The sequence below is a fragment of the Hyperolius riggenbachi genome, chromosome 1 (assembly GCF_040937935.1).
Source record: "Hyperolius riggenbachi isolate aHypRig1 chromosome 1, aHypRig1.pri, whole genome shotgun sequence".
NCBI classification, from domain to species: Eukaryota; Metazoa; Chordata; class Amphibia; order Anura; family Hyperoliidae; genus Hyperolius; species Hyperolius riggenbachi.
The window spans coordinates 490,862,340-490,883,863 of NC_090646.1; the positions used below are offsets into that span (position 1 = coordinate 490,862,340).

The 21,524-nt window shown below is 42.9% G+C and overlaps 1 protein-coding gene across 2 annotated transcripts in view; it reads left to right on the top strand.

Moving 5' to 3' along the window:
- LOC137522787 (clathrin heavy chain 1-like) overlaps positions 1–21,524 on the top strand; it is a 152,331-nt gene that overhangs the window by 86,501 nt on the left and 44,306 nt on the right. For both annotated transcript variants that reach the window (XM_068242886.1, XM_068242879.1), the window contains exons 3-10: positions 5,282–5,550; positions 8,425–8,586; positions 10,756–10,869; positions 11,018–11,191; positions 13,449–13,646; positions 13,732–13,932; positions 14,025–14,177; positions 14,267–14,389. In XM_068242886.1, coding sequence (XP_068098987.1) covers positions 5,282–5,550; positions 8,425–8,586; positions 10,756–10,869; positions 11,018–11,191; positions 13,449–13,646; positions 13,732–13,932; positions 14,025–14,177; positions 14,267–14,389 — 1,394 coding nt within the window. The remainder of the gene's footprint in view (positions 1–5,281; positions 5,551–8,424; positions 8,587–10,755; positions 10,870–11,017; positions 11,192–13,448; positions 13,647–13,731; positions 13,933–14,024; positions 14,178–14,266; positions 14,390–21,524) is intronic.

Here is a 21,524-nt window from a genome sequence, read left to right on the forward strand (position 1 = left end):
TTTGTGAATCAAGCCCCATTGAGTGTAAAAGATGGGCTCTGGGCTGACCTTGTGTTTTTCCTCTAGAACACCATGGTTTTGGTTTTCTTTAGTTTAATGGGGGTGCTTCAGTGAGGATGTGAGGTCATTTCTTCAACTGAGACATCCCTATAAAAACAATTCTTTCAGTGGTTTAGTAAAGTAATTCAATTTGTCTGGTTTTAAATTTTAACTTTGTACCATCAGAGAGATTCCATAACTTCCTGTGTTGTCACGAAGTGCAGGAAGGGAGGGAGTCACCGAGCACAGAAAGGGAGAGGATCTGTCCATTTAGTAATGAAAGTATGATGGACGTAACTTCTCCATGGCCCGAAAGATTGCCTGGAGCTAAACTTCTGGATAAATAGTACCAATAGTGCTTGTATCCCATATCATATGTTTATATCACACTGAGAGAAGATGATGATGTACCTTGCATGTCAGTGTTTACATTTGCATAAGTGCCTGTGCTGGAAACGTATTGATTACACCATGTTTGTTAACCTAACATTCACCAAAAGCACTTTTCCACCATCAATTAAATCATTCCTTTCTGCTCCTGAGATCAACTGTTCATACAGGACTACTAGTTTATTGTGCAGTTACAGCTTATAGAGGCATTTATCACAAACTGCATGATCTGGCCAATGTCACTACAGTTTAATAACACCTTGACTTTTATTGAGTATCCCTTGGGTAGATACTGTAGTCAGTCAGATTTTGTTAATGCAAAAGAAGCTGATTTCCAGGCAACAATCTAAATATGCCATCTAATGGTTTAGTAAAGAAAATGTTCATAATGTTTCTTTTTATGTCGGATAAGGATTTTTGAAATTAAAGGATCTGCTTTAGAACATTGGTAATGTGCTATGAAGCGGCTCAGTTGAAAGGAGTTAACTGCAGGCTCTGTGGGAGGGTCTGTGGCTTGGCTCTTTTTTTGTTGTTGTTCATACTGTAAGGAGGTGAAGCACAGACAGAACTATTTGAGAAAATTAGCCGGTAGTTTTAGAGCACAAAGGGCCCATTCATACTAGAAATCGCTAAACGCTAACGCAAAACGCTGAGCGTTTTTCTGGCGTTTTTTCCTAGTGATTTTTCACTGTATAGAGAGCGTTTTTCCAGCGATTAGCGTTTTGCGATTTCTAGTTCAATTCAAATACTTTTATTGAAACGCTAATCGCTTCAGAATCGCTCAGAAAACGCTGCATGCAACGCGTTTGCGTTTCAGCAAATCGCTAAACGCTTAGATGAGAACACTTCCAGTGTTCTCCCCAGAGCCTATTACCCGGGCGGAGCGCCCGGCTGGTCTCAGCTTCCCGCCCGCCTGTGGTTACAGCGTGCATCAGATTTTCTTCCTCCACATTCAATGCAGTGAGCAGCGGCTGTGTTATTGGAGCCAGCCGCTGTCACTTACACTATCTCCGCCCTCCCCTCAGCTCCTGCATAGCCGTGATGTAGAGGGGCGGGGAGAGCCTGGTGGTAACTGAAGTTACACACAGGCACCGCGGGAACTTCAAAGGAGCTGGAGCTAGTGAATCCCATCCCGATCTGCATGACTATTATGCAGAGGACGGGCTCTCTTCCTTCCTCCAGCAAGTCTTCACATCGCAGCAAACTTCCCAGCATGTGTTCCAGCCTCACCTCCAGCCTCGCAGGTCAGAAGTCAGAGCACAGGGAAGAGTGTGGCGCAGCGCTCGCTCATGCCGGGGAGACAGCATTGCAGGGCAGATGGTTATCTGCTAATCCCTGGTAAGGTGGTGACTGATAGCTATTAGCTGCCTCTGCGTGCTGTGCCTGGTGTAGCGTCACCTCTATGCCCCCCTTTCAGATGCACTTTGCTGGGAGGAGAGGCGACAGACATTTTTACAGCTCCTATTGCTGTCCTTCCCCCAACTGCTCTGCTCGGAGATGTTACATGTAAACCAGTCTGCAGACCTGCAGTGTGCTGTGCAAGTTACAGGAGCTGTGAGAGTGCTGCACTCTTGTATTACATTCATATTTAGATGGTACTGCTTGCAATCCTCTCCTCTCTGACCCACACATTGTTTTTTTTATTGCCCCCCTTCCTTTTCCACACTGATATACATATGTTTTCTTCTACCTTTAGTCTGTCTCTCCCTCTCACACATTTCCCTTTGTCTCTCACACATTCCTCCTTGTTTTTTCTTTCCCAGTCCTTTTTTTCCCCCTCTGTAGTACATGCTGTTTAGCACATAGACAAGCAACAAGCATGTGTACATCGTGCTTGTGTGCATGCGAGATCATCCAGTGTAACTCCTCATCAGTAGTTCCCAGTGTGTTTCCTCCTTACCCACTTCCTCATTCAAAAGCACCCAGCATGATCCACCTACACTCCTTCCTACCAAGTAGCACCCAACACGATCCACCCTGCCCCTCCCTACCTAGTAGTGGCACCCAGCATCACCCTCCAACTCCACCCAACGTGACCTTACTTCCCCACCCGGCTACTTTTTCATGCCACCCGGCTGGTTAGAAATTCTGGGGAGAACACTGACTTCCATATACTTTCATTGTGCACACGTTTTTCAAATCGCTAGCGATTTTCAGCAAAGCTGAAATCGCTCTGAAAACGCACAAGTGTGAATGGGCCCAAAGAGAGGATGGAAGTTCCTCTCAACAAGTGCTTCAAAGTGATTAGTCGTCTGCTAACCAAGGTGATCAAACACTTTTATAAGTGCCTATAAAGAGCTAGAAACATTTTATGCACTTGGAACTGTGTTTTTTTTTTTAAAGGATACCCGAGGCAAAGTTATTTGTGCAAATGAAGGGAGCAGGCATGTATGGACAGAAGTCCCCATGCCCACCGCTCCCCCTTTTTTTTTCTTCTCCTTTCCCTTGTAAATGTCCCAGTAAGTCATTGCCAGTTTGCGCACGACTGTACAAGCGCTGGCATGGTTGTGCGCGTCCTTAATAGTGTTGTGGCTGGAAGCACACTGCACATGTTCACTACATAACGTGTAGTGCGCATGTGCAGAATGTTCCAGGCCACGAGAGCATGATCAAGGACAAAGTGTAGAGAAACCGAGAGCCCAATATAGTGTAGTATGTTAAGCATAAATGAAGTAAAGGTTATCGTGAGAAAATTATACTCACAAACGTGGGTTACCACAGAGGCAACCACTGTATAGGCAGGTGAGGAGATTAGACCTGTCCTCACTCAGGGATAAGAAGTCGCTCTCTGTAGATGCGAAAGGGGGTAGATCACCCCTCCACCAGGGGTGGACACGGTATAGCAGTAGGAGAACAGAGGCGCCAGCAGGATAAAAGTGGATAAAAACTTTAAAATTTGCTGGGAGGAAGTGGTGGACTTACCTCCATAAAGCAGACACGAAAGACTGTCTGAATAGTAGTCACATTTATTAATTAGTACCCCAAAACAGTGCAACGCGTTTCGCAGGCCCAGCCCGCTTCATCAGGCAATAAACATGGGGACAAGACAGAATTTCAGCAATAGTCAGTGTAGCGCTTCAGCAATAGCCAGTGTAGCGCCACATTTTAATTAATAAATGTGACTACTATTCAGACAGTCTTTCGTGTCTGCTTTATGGAGGTAAGTCCACCACTTCCTCCCAGAAAATTTTAAAGTTTTTATCCACTTTTATCCTGCTGACGATCAAGGACGCTTTACCGCCGGTCCAGCAGTTGTGCAGTAGTGCGCAACCTGACAGCGAAATATGGGGGCATTTCCAAGGGAACGGAGGGGGCGAATGAGAAGTAGGGAGTGGTGGGCATATTCAAATTGCTTCGCCTCGGGTATCCTTTAAAGCGGAATATAACCCTGCATTTCAACTTTGCTCTAAAACATTATTTACAGTATATTATATGCAACCAGCATTTTTTTTTTTTTACTAGACCAGCATTGGAAGGGTTACACAGTGCTTTAAAGAGTAACTGTCAGGCTGCAGAAGCTAATTTAAACCTCTATTCTCCTGTGTTAAACAGTTTAGAAGGAAGCTCAAAAGCCATTAGTGAAGATAAACATTTCAGTTACCTTTGATGTGTGCTTATCTTAAAGTCTGTTATAGACCCATAAAGACGCAAGCCGCAGCTAAACTGCAAAGCATTCTGGGGCCCTCCCCTCGGCTGCTAATGAGACGGTACAGCAGCTTGTGTAATCAGTCCAGAGCGTAGCACTGATAAATCTCCGGGCAGACTACACTGCAGGAGTCAGCTATTGTTCCTAGCCACATGGCTCATTAATATTCACTGCACACCGTGTTGTTCAAGAACGAGCTTATCTGTGATCAGAAGCAGGCAGGACATGACGACACATTTGGCTTCACAAACATGGAGCCTGCCATGAGCTGTCAGGAGCATCTATCTCTGCATATACTATATACAAATTCTGTGAAATCCAAACGTGGACAGTGAAATGCATATGTAATGTAAGTACAGCCAATCTTTAGCTACTGATATGTGTTTATTTTCTCTGAGACCCTATACCTAACAGCTCCTCTTTAAAGTTCCTGGAGATTTCTGCAGACGCATCCGAAGCTGACATGGATACATTTTGTTTACATAAATGTATCTAAGTGTTGAATGTGACTCATCTCTCTGACTGAGGAGTTGGAGGACAGCCAAAGAGTGTGTAACATTTCTCAATAGATACATATAACTAAATAGAATGTAACAATCTGAACTTCTGCATATCTCTCCACGGAACTTTAAACCTCTGTGTTTAACCCTTCCAATGCTGGTCTAGTACAAAAAAAAATGCTTTTTGCATATAATATGCTGTAAATAATGTTTTAGAGCAAAGTTGAAATGCAGGGTTATATTCCGCTTTAAGGACATTGTGCAATCCATGCAAACCATTGTTTTATGCCTCTGAGGTTAGCGGTTCGCCTAGAATCACTTGCTTACAGAAAATACATTAGTGATTTATTTAAAGCGCATACAGTATATTTTTCAGCTTGTATGTGCCATATACAATAAGTCCTGGATACATAGCAGTTTTCATGGGCAGAATGAATGATCTTCATGACTCCTCCCTATATCATTAAATGAGGATACTGTTCCTCATTTGTTGGATCTGTGTTTGAATGCATTACATGTAAATACATTTCACCTAGTCACTCCATAATTGTTCTGTAATTTTGCAGAGTTATTTTTACACTTTCATGCTGGCATTATGACACTTGCAAAGTGCATAGATTAGGACGATTTCTAAATCTTGATGAGGTCCATCTAGTTTTATATCCGGAACTTTGTTCTGATCAACTTCTATTTTCTCCTGATTCAGCTGGAAAAACCCTGCAGATCTTTAACATTGAGATGAAAAGCAAGATGAAGGCTCACACCATGACGGAGGAGGTCATATTCTGGAAATGGATATCTGTCAATACTGTAGCTCTGGTGACGGAGACGGCTGTGTACCATTGGAGCATGGAAGGAGATTCCCAGCCTCAGAAAATGTTTGACCGCCATGCAAGTCTTGCTGGTTGCCAGATCATCAATTACAGGACAGATGAGCAACAGAAGTGGCTGCTTCTAATTGGCATCTCTGCTCAGGTATTCTCACAACTTCCTTCAAATCCATCCCTGGACATCGACATTTAGGTTTAGAAGGCTAAGGTGACTATTGGTAAATTTTTTGCTTCTTTACAAAGAACAAATACGGTACATATAACCAGCAAGTGCACCAAGAGCTTGTTTCAGATATTCTCTGCAAGATAATGTAATTGCTATACAAGCTACGGTAGGTTGGGAGACATTTTATGCTGGCTGGAGGAGTGTGTGCTGTCAAAATCTCCACTCCTGCCCACTCATCCCCATTTATTTTAGATCATCCCGTCTCAACCCTGAGGATGGAGTGGTGGATCCATAATGAACAAGGTGGGAATGAGTTGCATTTTGGTCCCTCCACATACCTCTGTTGCTTGTACAACAGTCAGACATTGGTGTATAAAGCAAACTAGGGACATCATTACTGAGGCTAAACAGTAATCATGTGAGTAGTTCGCAGGCAAATGGTACTGGAGTCATAGGTAGTCTCTGACCTGACTGAAAGGTGACCATTAATGATACAAATTCTCCAGACAATCCTTCCAATGCAGGCGTGTCCAAACTTTTTAGGGCAAAAGCTATACTGCCATTCTTGAGAATTCCAGGGGGCGGAACTAGCAAGATTAAACACAATTTTTGCTGTTAGGTACGTTACACTAGGTCTCTGCATTTGGCCCCTGGGCTGGACTTTGGACATGCCTGTTCTAACTGAAAGAAAGTTGCTGTGCAATTCGATCAGATTAATGGAATCGATTCCATCAATCTGATTGAATTGCACAGCAGCTTTCCTTCCATTAGTGGGCCCCAACGATGATTTACAATCGATATTACGAATGACTTGCATGGGCTCAGTAGAGCCCCATTTGTGGTAGCAGCCAGTGTTGCTGAGGTGGTAAGGCTAGATACTACTTTCAGTTAGGGATGCAGAGACTCACTACAGATCACATAAATATGCATTGGTTGATGTTGCTACTGCTGATACAAACAGTGCAGTGCTTGGAATGTTTAATCATCCTGTTTTCGTGTGCTCTATACTAACTTAAATGAGGTTTCTATTTAAAGCTGTGTTTTGTGCAGATATCCTTTGGGACATCACTTAGGACTTGCTCATTCTGTTGTGCTGAAAACTGCAGGACAAACAGAGCCTCACTCCCGAAACAGAGCAAAATGCTATGCCAGCCACAAATGTATAGATTTCAATGCATTCTTCAGATTTCTAACACTTGCAAAGGAATCTAAAATGACTGATACAACTTTTAAAACAATCAATTTAATTGAGATCTAAATTTTCTGGTTCTCCTATTTAATAAACTAGGTTAATACTATTGGGGCACATGCAAACGTCTAATATTGTTTGTGAGACACATCTGAATACTTAACCTCCTGAGCATTACGCCGCTCAGGTGGTTTTGCTAGCCTGAGTCCCCGCCGTACAAAACAATTTGGTTATATGGCTACATAAGGTGTTAGCTAATACTAGGCCAGCTAGGATAATGTCCACAACCCCCCCGATTGCCCCCCGATCTAGCCGCTTATGCATTACCCAACCTGCTTCCAGCGATCGCAGCAGCCTTCCCGCACAGCTCCGGTCTTCTCTGTGGGGTGGATCGTACATGATGTCATGCGCAGTCCTGATCCTCCCCATAGAGAGCTGGGGCAATAAGGGGGGTTGTGGAAACTTATACTAGCTAGTCTAGTGCTAGCTAACACCTTTTGCAGCCATATAACCAAATCGTTTTATACAGTGGGCCTCCTGAGGCCGGCAAAACCTCTTGAGCGGCATGCTACAGTGTCTGGCATACCGCCCAGGAGGTTAAAGGACAAATGATAGCCTTATGGAAGCTGCCATATTTATTTCTTGGTCTCGGATACAAAAGGAGATACTTACTAGGATCCTACTGAGGCTTCCCTTGCTGCTTTAATGTCCCTCTTCGCTGAGCGTGAACCCTCAAAAGATTAGCAACAAGGCATTGTTGCAAATCATGTCAGGGAGGCACAGCTCCTCTCCCTGCATCATGGCCGTGCGAGCCCGCTAGCACATGTGCAGTAAGCTGGATCCGCTGGCTTTGTGCTACTGCGCATGGGCGGGCTCGCACGACTACTGCGCAGCCATGATGCAGCAAGAAGACCTGCACTGCCCCGATGTGGAGGGGCCCTGTGCTCAGCAACGGGAGCTTCAGCCCACGGAGGGAAGCATCAATAAGATCCTGAGGCTTCCCTTTCTTCAGGGTAATGTCTTGTTTTGAACCAGAGTTTCGGATCGGGATTACTTCTAACAATATCAGTTGCCTGTCAGCCATGCTGATCTGTTTGCCTGCAGTAGTGTCTGAATAACACCAGAAACAAGCATGCAGCTTATCTTGTCAGATCTGACAATAATGGTACAAACACCTGATCTGCATATGCTTGTTCAGGGTCTATGGCTACACGTATGAGAGGCAGAGGATCAGCAGGATAGCCAGGCAACCAGTATTGCTTAAAAGGAAATGAATATGGTAGCCTCCAGATCCCTGTCACTTCAGTTGTCCTTTTAATACTGATATGTAGGAGCATACCTGGCGACCTAACGCCACCCACTACTGAGGACACAGTGTTTGGTGGTAGTTCTACTAGAAGAAAGTATGTAGCTGAGGATTGTCACCAAATTCTACTTTCGCTCAGGGGACATTGTGAAACCTAATGCCATCCCTGTAGTGCAGTAATTTTTGTCATTCTCTGGGCAGACTAGAGGGGAGTTAAGCCTAGTGTGAGTACAGTCACCCTTGTACATGGGGCCACCTTCAGGCTATTCACTGCAGGTATACTCTAATGAATAGATTTTTGGTAATTAGTTGTTTTGTTTTTCGATCTCACGTTCCCTTTTGATACTTTATTTTTCAGCAAAACCGTGTAGTTGGTGCCATGCAGCTGTATTCTGTGGACAGGAAGGTGTCTCAGCCCATAGAGGGTCATGCTGCAGCATTTGCCGAGTTTAAGATTGAGCGAAATTCGAAACCTTCAACTCTGTTCTGCTTTGCTGTGCGTGGGCAGGCTGGCGGCAAAGTAAGTGTTCCTAAAATATTGGAAATGATTTTACTGATGAGAAATCAATAATGTTTTAGTTGGCTTATGCGTGTTTGGAAGAAACACTCATTTTCCTCCTTCATTAAAGAGGAACTCTAGGTTTCTTAGAAAATCACTCAAAATGTTTATTTTCTGTGCTGGGAAAAAAATACATCTTGCTGACATTTTAAAGAGACACTGAAGCGAAAAAAAAATGATGATATTATGATTTGTATGTGTAGTACAGCTAAGAAATAAAACATTAACATCAGATACATCAGTCTAATTGTTTCCAGTACAGGAAGAGTTGAGAAACGCCAGTTGTTATCTCTATGCAAACAAGCCATTAAAGAGAATCTGTATTGTTAAAATCGCACAAAAGTAAACATACTAGTGCGTTAGGGGACATCTCCTATTACCCTCTGTCACAATTTCGCCGCACCTCGCCGCATTAAAAGTGGTTAAAAACCATTTTTAAAAGTTTTATAAACAAACAAAATGGCCACCAAAACAGGAAGTAGGTTGATGTACAGTATGTCCACACATAGAAAATACATCCATACACAAGCAGGCTGTATACACCCTTCCTTTTGAATCTCAAAAGATCATTTGTGTGTTTCTTTCCCCCTGTTCTCATGCACTGAAGTTTCAGGCTGCTCTTTTCTTCCTGCAAACAGCTTTGCCCTTGTCTGTAATTCTTCAGTATGTGAAAGCCCAGCCAGCTCAGAGGACGATTTATCGAGCTTGTAAAAGATAAGAGAGAAGAGAGAAGCTGCTCTAATCTAAATAATACACAGGCAGTGTGCATAGAGGGGCCTGGAAGGGGGAGTTCATAGCAGAACCACAACACTGAAGAACTTGGCAGCCTTCCAGACACAGGCTGACAAGTCTGACAAGAGAGAGAGAAGTTGATTTATTACAGAGATGGTGATAGTAGAACCTGCTGCAGTAAGCCAGAACACCTTAGAATAGCTTTTGGAACTTGTAGGATGATAAAAAACAGGATGCAATTTTTGTTACGGAGTCTCTTTAAGCTCTCCGACTAGTCGTGGAGAGGGCTGTTATCTGACTTTTATTATATCAACTGTAAGTGAACTGTTTACTTTTTCGCTGCTAGAGGAGAGGTCATTACTTCACAGACTGCTCTGAAAGACTCAATTTGAATGCTGAGTGTTGTGTAATCTGCACATATTATAGAATGATGCAATGTTAGAAAAAACACTATCTACCTGAAAATAAAAGTATGAGAATATTTTCTTTGCTGCTAATCTTCTAGTAATTATTCATAGTACACAACCAATTCACTATATCATATTTTTTTTCCGCTTCAGTGTCTCTTTAAAATAGTTTCTAACATCTTGATGTCATTGGTGTCAATTCACATAAGCAGTGTTAGTAAGTGATAAAAGGTAATTTACCGAATGCTGTATTTTAAAAAATTTTTTTTGCAATTCACCATCTAACAGTCTCCTAGGGATCGACGCTAGGAGACTGTTAGACGGCGAAACCGCCGTCTAATAACACTGTACAACGCTGCAATCTAAGGCAGCACTGTACTGGGAACAGCAATGTGACAAGCCTGTCCCCCTGTGAAGCACTAAATCGATCCGCTGTCATAGGCTTATGACAGCCCATCTCGCTGATTGGCTGGTGGAGGGAGGAAGGGAGGGCTGGGCAGAAAAATTTATATATATATATATATATATATATATATATATATATATATATATATATATATATATATATATATATATATATATATATATATATATATATATATATATATATATATATATATATATATATATATATATATATATATATATATATATATATATATATATATATAATGTGTGTGTAAATATTTATAAAAAAAAATAAATCCTTAATTGGTTAAAACTGTGTCAAGTTGTGTGCATGTTATCAGGCCAAAAATCACAAGGTTATGTAAACTTTAGACCAGGGTCATTTGGGTAGTTTGTGTTGTAATTATGATTTATGAATAATAAACAGTTGTTTCACAATAAGCCAACCACTAACCTTGAATGAAAGAAAAGCTTTTGTGTTAATCATATTCTATGAAAAATGGTTAAATCATAAATTCTGCCAGGGTATGTAAACTTGTGAGCACAACTCTACATGCAACGCAAAGTTTTCTTTTTCTTCCAGCTTCACATTATTGAAGTTGGACAGCCCTCAAATGGAAACCAACCATTTACCAAGAAAGCTGTGGATGTCTTCTTTCCTCCAGAAGCACAAACAGATTTCCCTGTGGCAATGCAGGTATAGAGAGTTAATAGTTATAGTATGCCAGTTCTACTCTCACAATTCTAATATACACCATAGTCACGTTATGCTGCATTACTGTCTATTTGTAAGCCATAGATTTGTGGTTATATTTTCAGAATTTTTTTGTTATCTTTCTGCTCAGATTGGGGCCAAACATGGAGTGATCTATTTAATTACCAAGTATGGCTATATCCACCTGTATGATTTGGAATCTGGAGCTTGTATTTACATGAACCGTATTAGTGCTGATACAATCTTTGTAACTGCTCCTTATGAACCTACCTCTGGAATCATTGGTGTGAATAAAAAAGGGCAGGTAAGGACAGCTTTCTCTTCTGTTTGTGGTTCTGTTTTACATTGCACTTCCTTCGAACTATAAATGATTGCCTCCTACCTGATAATTATAATATATATAGTGCTGATAGTTTGGATTGGAGACTCCAAAGACAACAGCTTCTCTAGCTGCTCAGAGTCCAGAAATTTGAGTGTGAACAGGAAATCGAGGACAGGAAATGGCAGGAGTGCTTGATTGATGAGCTGGGTTGGCAACTGAATAGATAGAAGTCAGGAGTTTGGCTACAAGCAGGCAGTTCGCTAGGCAGAGATTTAGCCACAAACGACTAGTCAGCCACACAACAACTGGATGACAGGCGAAAAACAAAAACCGGTGTACAGAAGAATACATGTTAAAAGGGCGCAGGGTAAAGGCAAAAAATGCCTCACCCTTCTGTGGCAAATTTCCTAGCGGCACGAATTACTAATCCTACTCCAAAGGGCTGTATGGCGGGGTGCAAGATGCACTTCGGCTTCCGGTGTTTTTATCCTAATTTGGGCTCCGCCTTTTGCCGGCGCCCAAATTACTCACTGACAGCTGCTATAGGCTTAGTTCACATTGGCACAGAAACTAGATCTGTTAACTCAGCACCTAGTTATTTGCGATGCCCAGGCCTATGAGGCTTTCTGGTGTAAACATTTCTCACGCACATGGTTGTTATGTATGGCCACACCCCTATTGGCACGCGTGCATGCCTAAGGTTAGAAACTGTTGTGCAAATCTGAAGTGCCAAAAATTCAAAAGAAATACAAAAAAATCAAGGCAACAAGCAACATGAAGACATTATGATTTGAGAGCTTTTAGACACTAAGCACTTTAAAATGTTAAATTTGCCTCAGGTTTACTGTAAAGTTTTCTTGCATAGCTGTGTCCGCTGATACGGAGATTGGAATGATGACTTCCAGCTCTGTGTGCACAGAGTCAACATCCATGTGTGGATTCTCTCTCCTCCCACCTCATAGTTTCCCTAAGTGACCGTGGTCAAATTATGTGCATAGGTTATGCTATAGGCACATTTCATAGGTTTTTTTTTTTCTTTCTTGCCCTTTTTTCTAGGGGCCTTTTCAAATTATGGGAAATTCAACTTTCACTATCCAGTTGCTATAACTGTGGTGCTTTTTTTGTTAAAAACAGGGCTCACCGAAAATGCTCTGCATGGACTAGTCTTTCTTGCCATTCACAACGCTCTCCAGTTGCTGCAGCCCACTCGCTCTGCTGTCTGTATGACAGCAGAGCTCTGAGCTGGTCTGGAGCAGATTTCATTGAGCCAATCACAGTGATCTGAGTCAGGAGCCAATGACCAGTGGTGTAACCAGACATAATGGGCCCCATAGCAAAATTTTCATGGGGCCATCATATCTAGGCACTTCTGAACAATGATAGCTGCTCCTACCCTATGAATCTGAATTGATTGAGCAGTTTACATTCTCATGCAGTGCACATTGGGTATAGTCCACAAGCACTGAGATAGTCAGAGAGTGGAGCAACAAAGCAAAGTTAATAGTGAACATATTATCTGGACCCCCTCTGCTCCAGGGCCCCATAGCAGTTGCTACTGCTACGCTCCTGCTAATGACATTGGTGCTTGACATTCTAACGGAGCTCTGCTGTCATTCCAACATCAAAGCGAGTGGGCTGGAGAGGTGGGAGCATGCAGCGCGATAATTGAAATCTACGCCTGGCAGGGATAACTGGTCCCAAACACAGCGTAGATTTCAATTACCAAAGTCCAGAAGTGGTTAAGCTCAAATTGCTTTTTTCTTTTTGCAACTAGTTGAGTCTTTTTGGAGTACGTACGGTTGCCATGATACTGTGCAGATACTTTTACCTGGCTGCAGGTATAATTCGCTACACAGATCAGGGACCTTTTTTACTAATCCAGTTATCAATCCACGCCAGCCGCTGTGAGTGGGCTTTGTTACAGGAATAATGAATGGCTGCATGTGGCTACCTAAAGGAATTGTTTGCTGCACTTGGGGGGGGGGGGGGGGGGCAGGAATGGGTTAATGGCTAAATACTTAATGCAGTTCAGCCATTAACCCATCCAGGGTCAAATATTGGGGTTAACTTATGTCTGATAATGTATGTTAAATAATTTCTGCAATAAGTCTTTGCAGTCCATAGAATTGAACTAAAAGCATAAGTTTTGTTCTCAAAATTTTAATTTCTTTTAGTGTTTAAGCAGTGCTAAAAACTAAAAATGTGTGCTACAGTTATTGATTAGTTTGGTCTTATCCAGGTACTTTCAGTTTGTGTAGAAGAAGACAATATCGTCAACTACGCCACAAACGTGTTGCAGAACCCAGACTTGGGTCTTCGAATGGCCATAAGAAGTAACTTAGCAGGAGCTGAAGAGCTTTTTGCCAGAAAATTTAACACCTTGTTTGCTCAAGGGAACTACTCAGAATCTGCTAAAGTAGCTGCATCTGCTCCAAAGGTATCTCAGCGAAAGGTTCATTAATAAAATGTAATTAAAGCTATAGCGTGTGCTTCGTAACGTATGACATTTTTGCTCTATCTAGGGAGTTCTGCGCACAGCAGATACCATCAGAAAGTTTCAGGCTGTACCAGGTCAGCCGGGACAAGCTTCACCTCTACTCCAGTATTTTGGCATTTTACTTGATCAGGGCCAGCTTAATAAGCTAGAATCACTTGAGCTCTGCAGGCCGGTCCTGCAGCAAGGGCGCAAGCAGCTCTTGGAAAAGTGGCTAAAGGAAGATAAGGTACAATTTTCAGCATCTTGTTAATATCATTGTGATCCTCGCCAATTCCTTATTGTGTCAATGAGTTCTGCTTCTGTATTTTCCTTATCCAGCTGGAGTGCTCTGAGGAGTTGGGAGATTTGGTGAAGGCTGTGGACCCAACTCTTGCGCTTAGTGTTTACCTGCGTGCTAGTGTGCCAAACAAAGTCATCCAGTGTTTTGCCGAGACTGGCCAGTTCCAGAAAATTGTTCTCTATGCCAAAAAAGTAAGTATAACTGACCATCCCGCATGGTAGTTCTGGTGCTTACCACGGCAATTGCTACCCTCCGATCCCTTACTTTGTCCTTTTTGCAGGTGGGGTACACCCCAGACTGGATCTTCTTACTGCGAAGTGTCATGAGGATTAGCCCAGATCAGGGGCTCCAGTTCGCTCAGATGCTTGTACAGGATGAAGAGCCTCTTGCCAACATCAACCAGGTAAAAGATGTATAGAGATGCTGGCACAGATTCTCTCATTGCCACTGTCACACAGTTTAATTAATACCCATGGAAATGACATGCTTTAGCTTTATAGATGTGTGGATCTTGGGGGCAACGCTGAATGATCATATCCAGCTGCATCTCTTGTGGATTCTTTCCTCTATTTTTATATTTAATTGATCAATTATTCGCCCACCTATCATTAATTAAATCCTAATTATGTCTTTGCTGCAGTCTTGTGTAATCCAATTACAGGTCATGAGCTTACACAATGCAATTATGAGTCAGTGTTCTGTGGGTAATCACATCAGTAATGGACTTGCAACTGCAGAGATGACTGTAATATGCGAGTTATCTCTACTATATAAAAGGATAAAAAAGCAAAAAAATACAATTGTTTTTGGAAGGATGAGGTCCATCAGATCTCCAGATGGCAAAATCGCCTAATTCCCTTGCGTCTGTGTGTTTCTTGGAGACCTGCAGTTACAAGAACAAAGCAGCATTTCATTAAGTGCCATCCTTTTCAGTGAGTTTGTATTGCTTCATATTTTGTCCAACATCTATCTATTCCGCAGCTCACAGCTTGCAAGCATAGCTTATGACAACTGATCTCACAAAAATTAGGCTGTGTCAAAACACATATTTAAACATCAGATGAATAGGAGTTTTATTGCCTGTCCATTCCTAAATAGCTAGTGCTTTGCAGATGTACAGCTGTCCCTGGCTGCATCTAATAGGATTACACTCCAGCGGACAAGTGCAATCCCTGGACCTCAGTCTCTTGCGTTATGCTGTTTTGCAAAGATTGACTATTGGATGCAATTGTAACTGGCCATGTATTGGGCTGACAGGACGATAAAAACGTGTGATACATACCTGGATGTAACTGTATACTGTATGTTTTTACTTATCCTATTTAATAATCCCCCTGTGTCCCTGCGTCATCGTCCTGTCCCTGTGTCTGTGTGTTTTGGCTACTGCGCATGTGTAGCCATTGGGACAGGAGGAGGACGGGGCCAGGGGGCGGGCAGTCGTTGGTGCGTGCGGCATGGAACACGCCCTAGTGCCCGTTATCTAATGGGCGGGCTAAATAACTAGTGCTTTTATTAACTCTCCTGTATTCATGTACTCAGAAAAAAACCTCGGCCTCTGAAGAAGCAACCTGGTCATAGGGCGCGAAACGTGCAGTAGGCTATTGACATTATGACCAACGTTTATTAAGGACTTTTTATGCTATATAATTTGTATGACTATTTATTGGCATTGCTATCCAAAGTTTTGGTTTATGCATAAGATTACTAGGCTGTGAAACCCTCAGTTTGTACTTTGTTTTTGATCTTGTGTCAAAGCGCCACTGAATTATCAATGTAGAAAATAGTTTAATCAAATATAGTACAATGTTAAAAATCCATATATAGCGGCACATTTGGCCCTTGTACAGTGGCGTGTGTCGCATCCTGTACTGGCAGCTGTACTCTGGATCTGTGGTGTTTTAGATGCTCCAGTCACCCCAGGCTGAGTGTCACTCCTTTATTGCATGTGCACTTGCACTATCTTTTATCAGTTGTACACAGGATGCTGTTTCCCGTCAGTTCAACGGGAAACAGACTATTATTTCCATTATGTCCGATCTGCTTCTGTTCGATAACAGGATCGGTTTTCCAAAGTTGTCACGAGAAAATTGATCCCGTTATTGACCGGGAGCAGTTTGGACATGTACACATGATGCAACTTCCTGTCAGATTACTCATCGATCAGACTGGAAATTGCATCATGTGTAACCAGCATTACACAGCTATTTGTTGTTCCATGCCAATTCAATCACTCACTCATTTATTTATATTTTTTCACTGGTTTAATGAATTTTCTACATCTTAGTATTAATTTGGCACTGTAGCATTTTATTATTGTTTACCTGCTGGACAAGATCAGCACTTTTGTCGTCTTTTTTTTTTTTTTTGCATTCATTGCACTAATTATATAGCGCCTTATAAGAAACCTGGGTTTCACCTGAGTGGCATCCTATTAAGAACCACTGAGGGATGTATATTGAAAACAATGTTTCTGAGCGCAACTTATTGGATATCATGGTTTGTTATTGCGTTTGATTTTTAGTTATACTACACCTTCGTGAAATTGCATATTCATGAATTACCAATTGCTGTACAGGGATGTTGTTGTGTATATACCGGTATGTACTATTTTTTGATTAAATTATTTTTACATTGATAATTCAGTGGTGCTTTAACATGGCTTCATTTTTGGGAGATTGGTTGTTATAGGTCTGCGCAGGGGCTTTAAGCACACTCAATGTGGTACTAGGGCAGATCAAATGTTGTGTAGTTGCAAGCATAGCTGGTTATAAATTTATTGCTGACAGCTGCTGCGTGAATACAGTATGTCAATGAAATTACTATGATGTCACATCACAGATGATTGGAGTAAATCATTAGAGGGAATGGGTACCCACAGCATGCTTTGCAACATGCTGCACTTGCAAGCTAAGCATTGGGGAGGAAGCAGACAGATGTAGAGAAAGGGGAGCCTTTCACATACCGCTGTGTGTCATATTAACCACTTGCCGACCGCCTTAAGCCGATGGGCAGCGGCAAGGGCTGGGCCCAAACGACAGCAATAAGCCCATCGGCGGCGGCAGCAGACGTGGCTGTGCGCCAATCGCGTCATTCGTACCGCGATCAGCCGCCGGCGTCAGGCTCCGCCTCCCCCTCGTGCTGTAACCCGCCGGCCGTTAGGAAGCGCCGGCGGGTTACTGGCTCCCAGATCGACGCTACAAAGTGTATAATACGCTTTGTAATGTATACAAAGCGTATTATACAGGCTGCCTCCTGCCCTGGTGGTCCCAGTGATCGAGGGACCACCAGGGCAGGCTGCAGCCAGGAAGGTAAGCACCCAAGCACCCCAAACCCCCCCCCCCCTCCCTCTGATCGTCCACAGCACCCCTCAGACCCCCCCTGCCCACCCCTCAGACCCCTGTTTGCACCCAATCACCCCCCCTAGTCACCCATCGATCACTCCCTGTCACTATCTGTCAGTGCTATTTTTTCCCCCCCCCCGTGCTGTATACATCTATCCTCCCCTGTAATCACCTGTCATTCACCCGTCAATCACCACCTGCCACTTATCAGATCAGACCCTAACCTGCCTCTTACGGGCATCTGATCACCCTCCTACACCATCAGATCGCCTGCAGACCTACCCTCAGATCACCTCCAAAGTGCATTGTTTACATCTGTTCTGCCATCTAATCACCCACTAATCACCCATCAATCACCCCCTGTCACCACCTGTCACTGCTACCCATCAGATCAGACCCCTATCTGCCCCTAGGGCACCCGCCCACACCCTCTGAACGACCTCAGACCCCCCCAGACCTTCCCCCCCCCCCCCCGTGTACTTTATACATCTATTTTCCCCTGTAATCACCCGTCAATCACCTGTCACTGCCTCCCATCAGATCAGAACCTAACCTGCCTCTTACGGGCGTCTGATCACCCTCCCACACCATCATATTGCCCGCAGACCTACCCTCAGATCACCTACAAAGTGCATTGTTTACATCTGTTCTGCCATCTGATCACCCATCAATCACCCCCTGTCACCACCTTTCACTGCTACCCATCAGATTAGACCCCTATCTGCCCCTAGGGCATCCAATCACCCGCCCACACCCTCAGAACGCCCTCAAACCCCAGCCCTGATCACCTTGCCAGTGCATTGCTTGCGTCTATTCCCCCCTCTAATTGCACCTTGAGACACCCATCAACCACCTCCTGTCACCCCCTAGCACACCTACCCATCAGATCAGGCCCTAATTTGCTCCGTGTGGGCTCCTGATCACTCGGCCAAACCCTCACATCCCCCTCAGACCCCCTTCCGATCACCTCCCCAGTGCATTGATTGCATCTATTTTCCCCTCTAACCACACCCTGAGACACCCATCAATCACCTCCTGTCACCCCCTAGCACTCCTATCCATCAGATCAGGCCCAATACAACCATGGTATCTAAGAGGCCACCCTGCTTATGACCGGTTCCACAAAATTCGCCCCCTCATAGACCACCTGTCATCAAAATTTGCAGATGCTTATACCCCTGAACAGTCATTTTGAGACATTTGGTTTCCAGACTACTCATGGTTTTGCGCCCGTAAAATGCCAGGGCAGTATAGGAACCCCACAAGTGACCCCATTTTAGAAAAAATACACCCCAAGGTATTCTGTTAGGTGTATGACGAGTTCATAGAAATTTTTTGTCAAAAGTTAGCGGAAATTGATTTTTATTGTTTTTTTTTCACAAAGTGTCATTTTTCACTAACTTGTGACAAAAAATAAAATCTTCTATGAACTCACCATACACCTAACGGAATACCTTGGGGTGTCTTCTTTCTAAAATTGGGTCACTTGTGGGGTTCCTATATTGCCCTGGCATTTTAGGGGCCCTAAACCGTGAGGAGTAGTCTAGAAAACAAATGCCTCAAAATGACCTGTAAATAGGACGTTGGGCCCCTTAGCGCACCTAGGCTGCAAAAAAGTGTCACATGTGGATCGCCGTACTCAGGAGAAGTAGTACAATGTGTTTTGGGGTGTATTTTTACACATACCCATGCTGGGTGGGAGAAATCTCTCTGTAAATGGATAATTGTGTGTAAAAAAAAATCAAAAATTTGTTATTTACAGAGATTTTTCTCCCACCCAGCCTTGGTATATGTAAAAATACACCCCAAAACACATTATACTACTTCTTCTGAGCACGGCACTACCACATGTGTGGCACTTTTTTGCAACCTAACTGCGCTAAGGGGCCCAAAGTCCAATGAGTACCTTTAGGATTTCACCGGTCATTTTGCCACATTTGGTTTCAAGACTACTCCTCATGGTTTAGGGCCCCTAAAATGCCAGGGCAGTATAGGAACCCCACAAATGACCCCATTTTAGAAAGAAGACACCCAAAGGTATTCCGTTAGGAGTATGGTGAGTTCATAGAAGATTTTATTTTTTGTCACAAGTTAGCGGAAAATGATACTTTGTGAAAAAAAACTACTTAGAATGCTGCAGCTAGAAATTATATCAAATTTTCCTCACAATTGGCACATCTCCCTACTAGTCCTGAAATCTCTGCACTGTTTGCCAGTAAAATAGCAAACCAGTTTTAAGATCTGTCAGACCTTTTTAGAGCTTTAAATAGGCTGGGTCCCAGATACCTGGAGAAACTACTTGTACCGTACAGCTCTAAACCAACCCCCTCTCTGCAAACAAAGCTGATTTCATGGTGTTTGAGGATCTGCTTAAAAACATATGGTGTGCCATTCTTCTCAAGTGGAGCCGCAAGTCTGCATTCCTGGATATCTTAATAAAGCAGATTTACAAGCTCATCTGTGTTCTCAGGCCTATTGCTCCGTACACACTCTAGAACGATCATCAGAAACGACTGAAAAACGGGTTGTTTGAGAATCATTAAAAAAGGTGTCTCAATGGATTATTGTCTCTGTAGAGACCAATGCATCCTGGGGGATAGGTTTGGGTGATAATTGCTGGTAATCATTCGTACCTAACGAAAACAAACTATCACTTAATTCAAACAACTTAGGTGTGGTGAATTTTGCACTTCTAGATCATTATTTTCATACTTCCGGTAACGATCCAATTGGTAGGCCGTTGTTGTGCTGTCAATGAAATCAATTCAAATGTGCACCGATGTCTTTTTCCTCCTGCTAACCATTGGTATAAAAATATTTGCCTGTCCTACATTCCGATCCAAAACTTCATGCCGTTCTATCAGATGGCTGCGCCTTTTCTTCACGCCGCGCACCCACATTAGGCACGAGTCTATCCCCTAGCCTATTTCAGAGTACTGATAGGCCCCAGCCCACATGGCTGACACACAAAGGTTCCTACAGATGTGGGTACAACACCTGTAGGTATTGTAGAGTTCACAACCAGACACGCCAAGTGGTCTCCCTTTCCCGCCATAGTAGCCATGATATGAGACAATATATTAATTGCCAAACTTGCAATGTTGTTTATTTAGTAACATGTGTAAAGTGCGAGACACAATATGTGGGTTGTACTACCCGTCCCCTTCGTCAAAGAATCTCAGAACATTATAATGGGGCAGGTAGATGTCTTAGGAATGCTGCATATATCACTAGCGCTTCCAGTGTTTCTAAACACTTTTATTTTGATCATTCTGGTGATATGTCGGGGTTTCAATTTCAGGGTATAGAGAGAGTGGTGCATTCTGCAAGGGGAGGAGACCTATACAATAAGCTTTTGAAAAAAGAGGCATTCTGGATTTGGAAACTGGGAACACGTTCCCCTGTAGGACTCAACTCCAGGATGGACCTCAATACATTTTATAACAAGTAACTTCCAGGGTATACCCCTTTGTTGCGTGTTCTCATCCCCTTGCTTAGAATGCATTTTTTCTGCATTTTTTCTGGGTTTGCTGATTTCTGCTTTGAATTTTAGACCTGCTTGTTTTTTGTTCTTCTCCTCATCAATATATATCTGGCCGCCGTATACATATGAACATATATATCATCATTAATCTTCCACAATGATTGATTTGCGACAGTGTGATGTGGATTTGCATGTGTTTTTATATGTAGTTTTATGTACAATGTATTGGTTCACACCATTTTAATTTGTGATGTCTGTAACTTTAAGACCAAGATGAGCACCCATATGGGTGTGGTTTTGTATACTATATAACCTGTGCAATATATGTATTTGCAAGCTATGATTAAGGAGCCATCTCTTGCTCCGATACGCGTGAGCTTTTATCTGTAACATTTGACATGGATTAACGAAATAAAGATTTTTTCACTTTGCCCTACCATCTGGTGCAGCGGGATTTTTATCATTACCTTTTAACCATTGGTATTGCTCGTTTTCTGAGAACCTTGGTCTAGTGTGTGTACGGAGCTTAAGAGGATGCATAATTCCATTGTCCATCATAAGGCCCCAAGTAAGAAAGCACTAGAAAGTTGTAAGTTTTCATTGTGACTGGTCTATACTAGTAGGCATAATGTAATGGGTTACTATGCGTACATTCCTAGGCACTAAGTTTGCAGGTTTGTTCGTTACATGACACTTTCTGTGGTCTTGTTCAC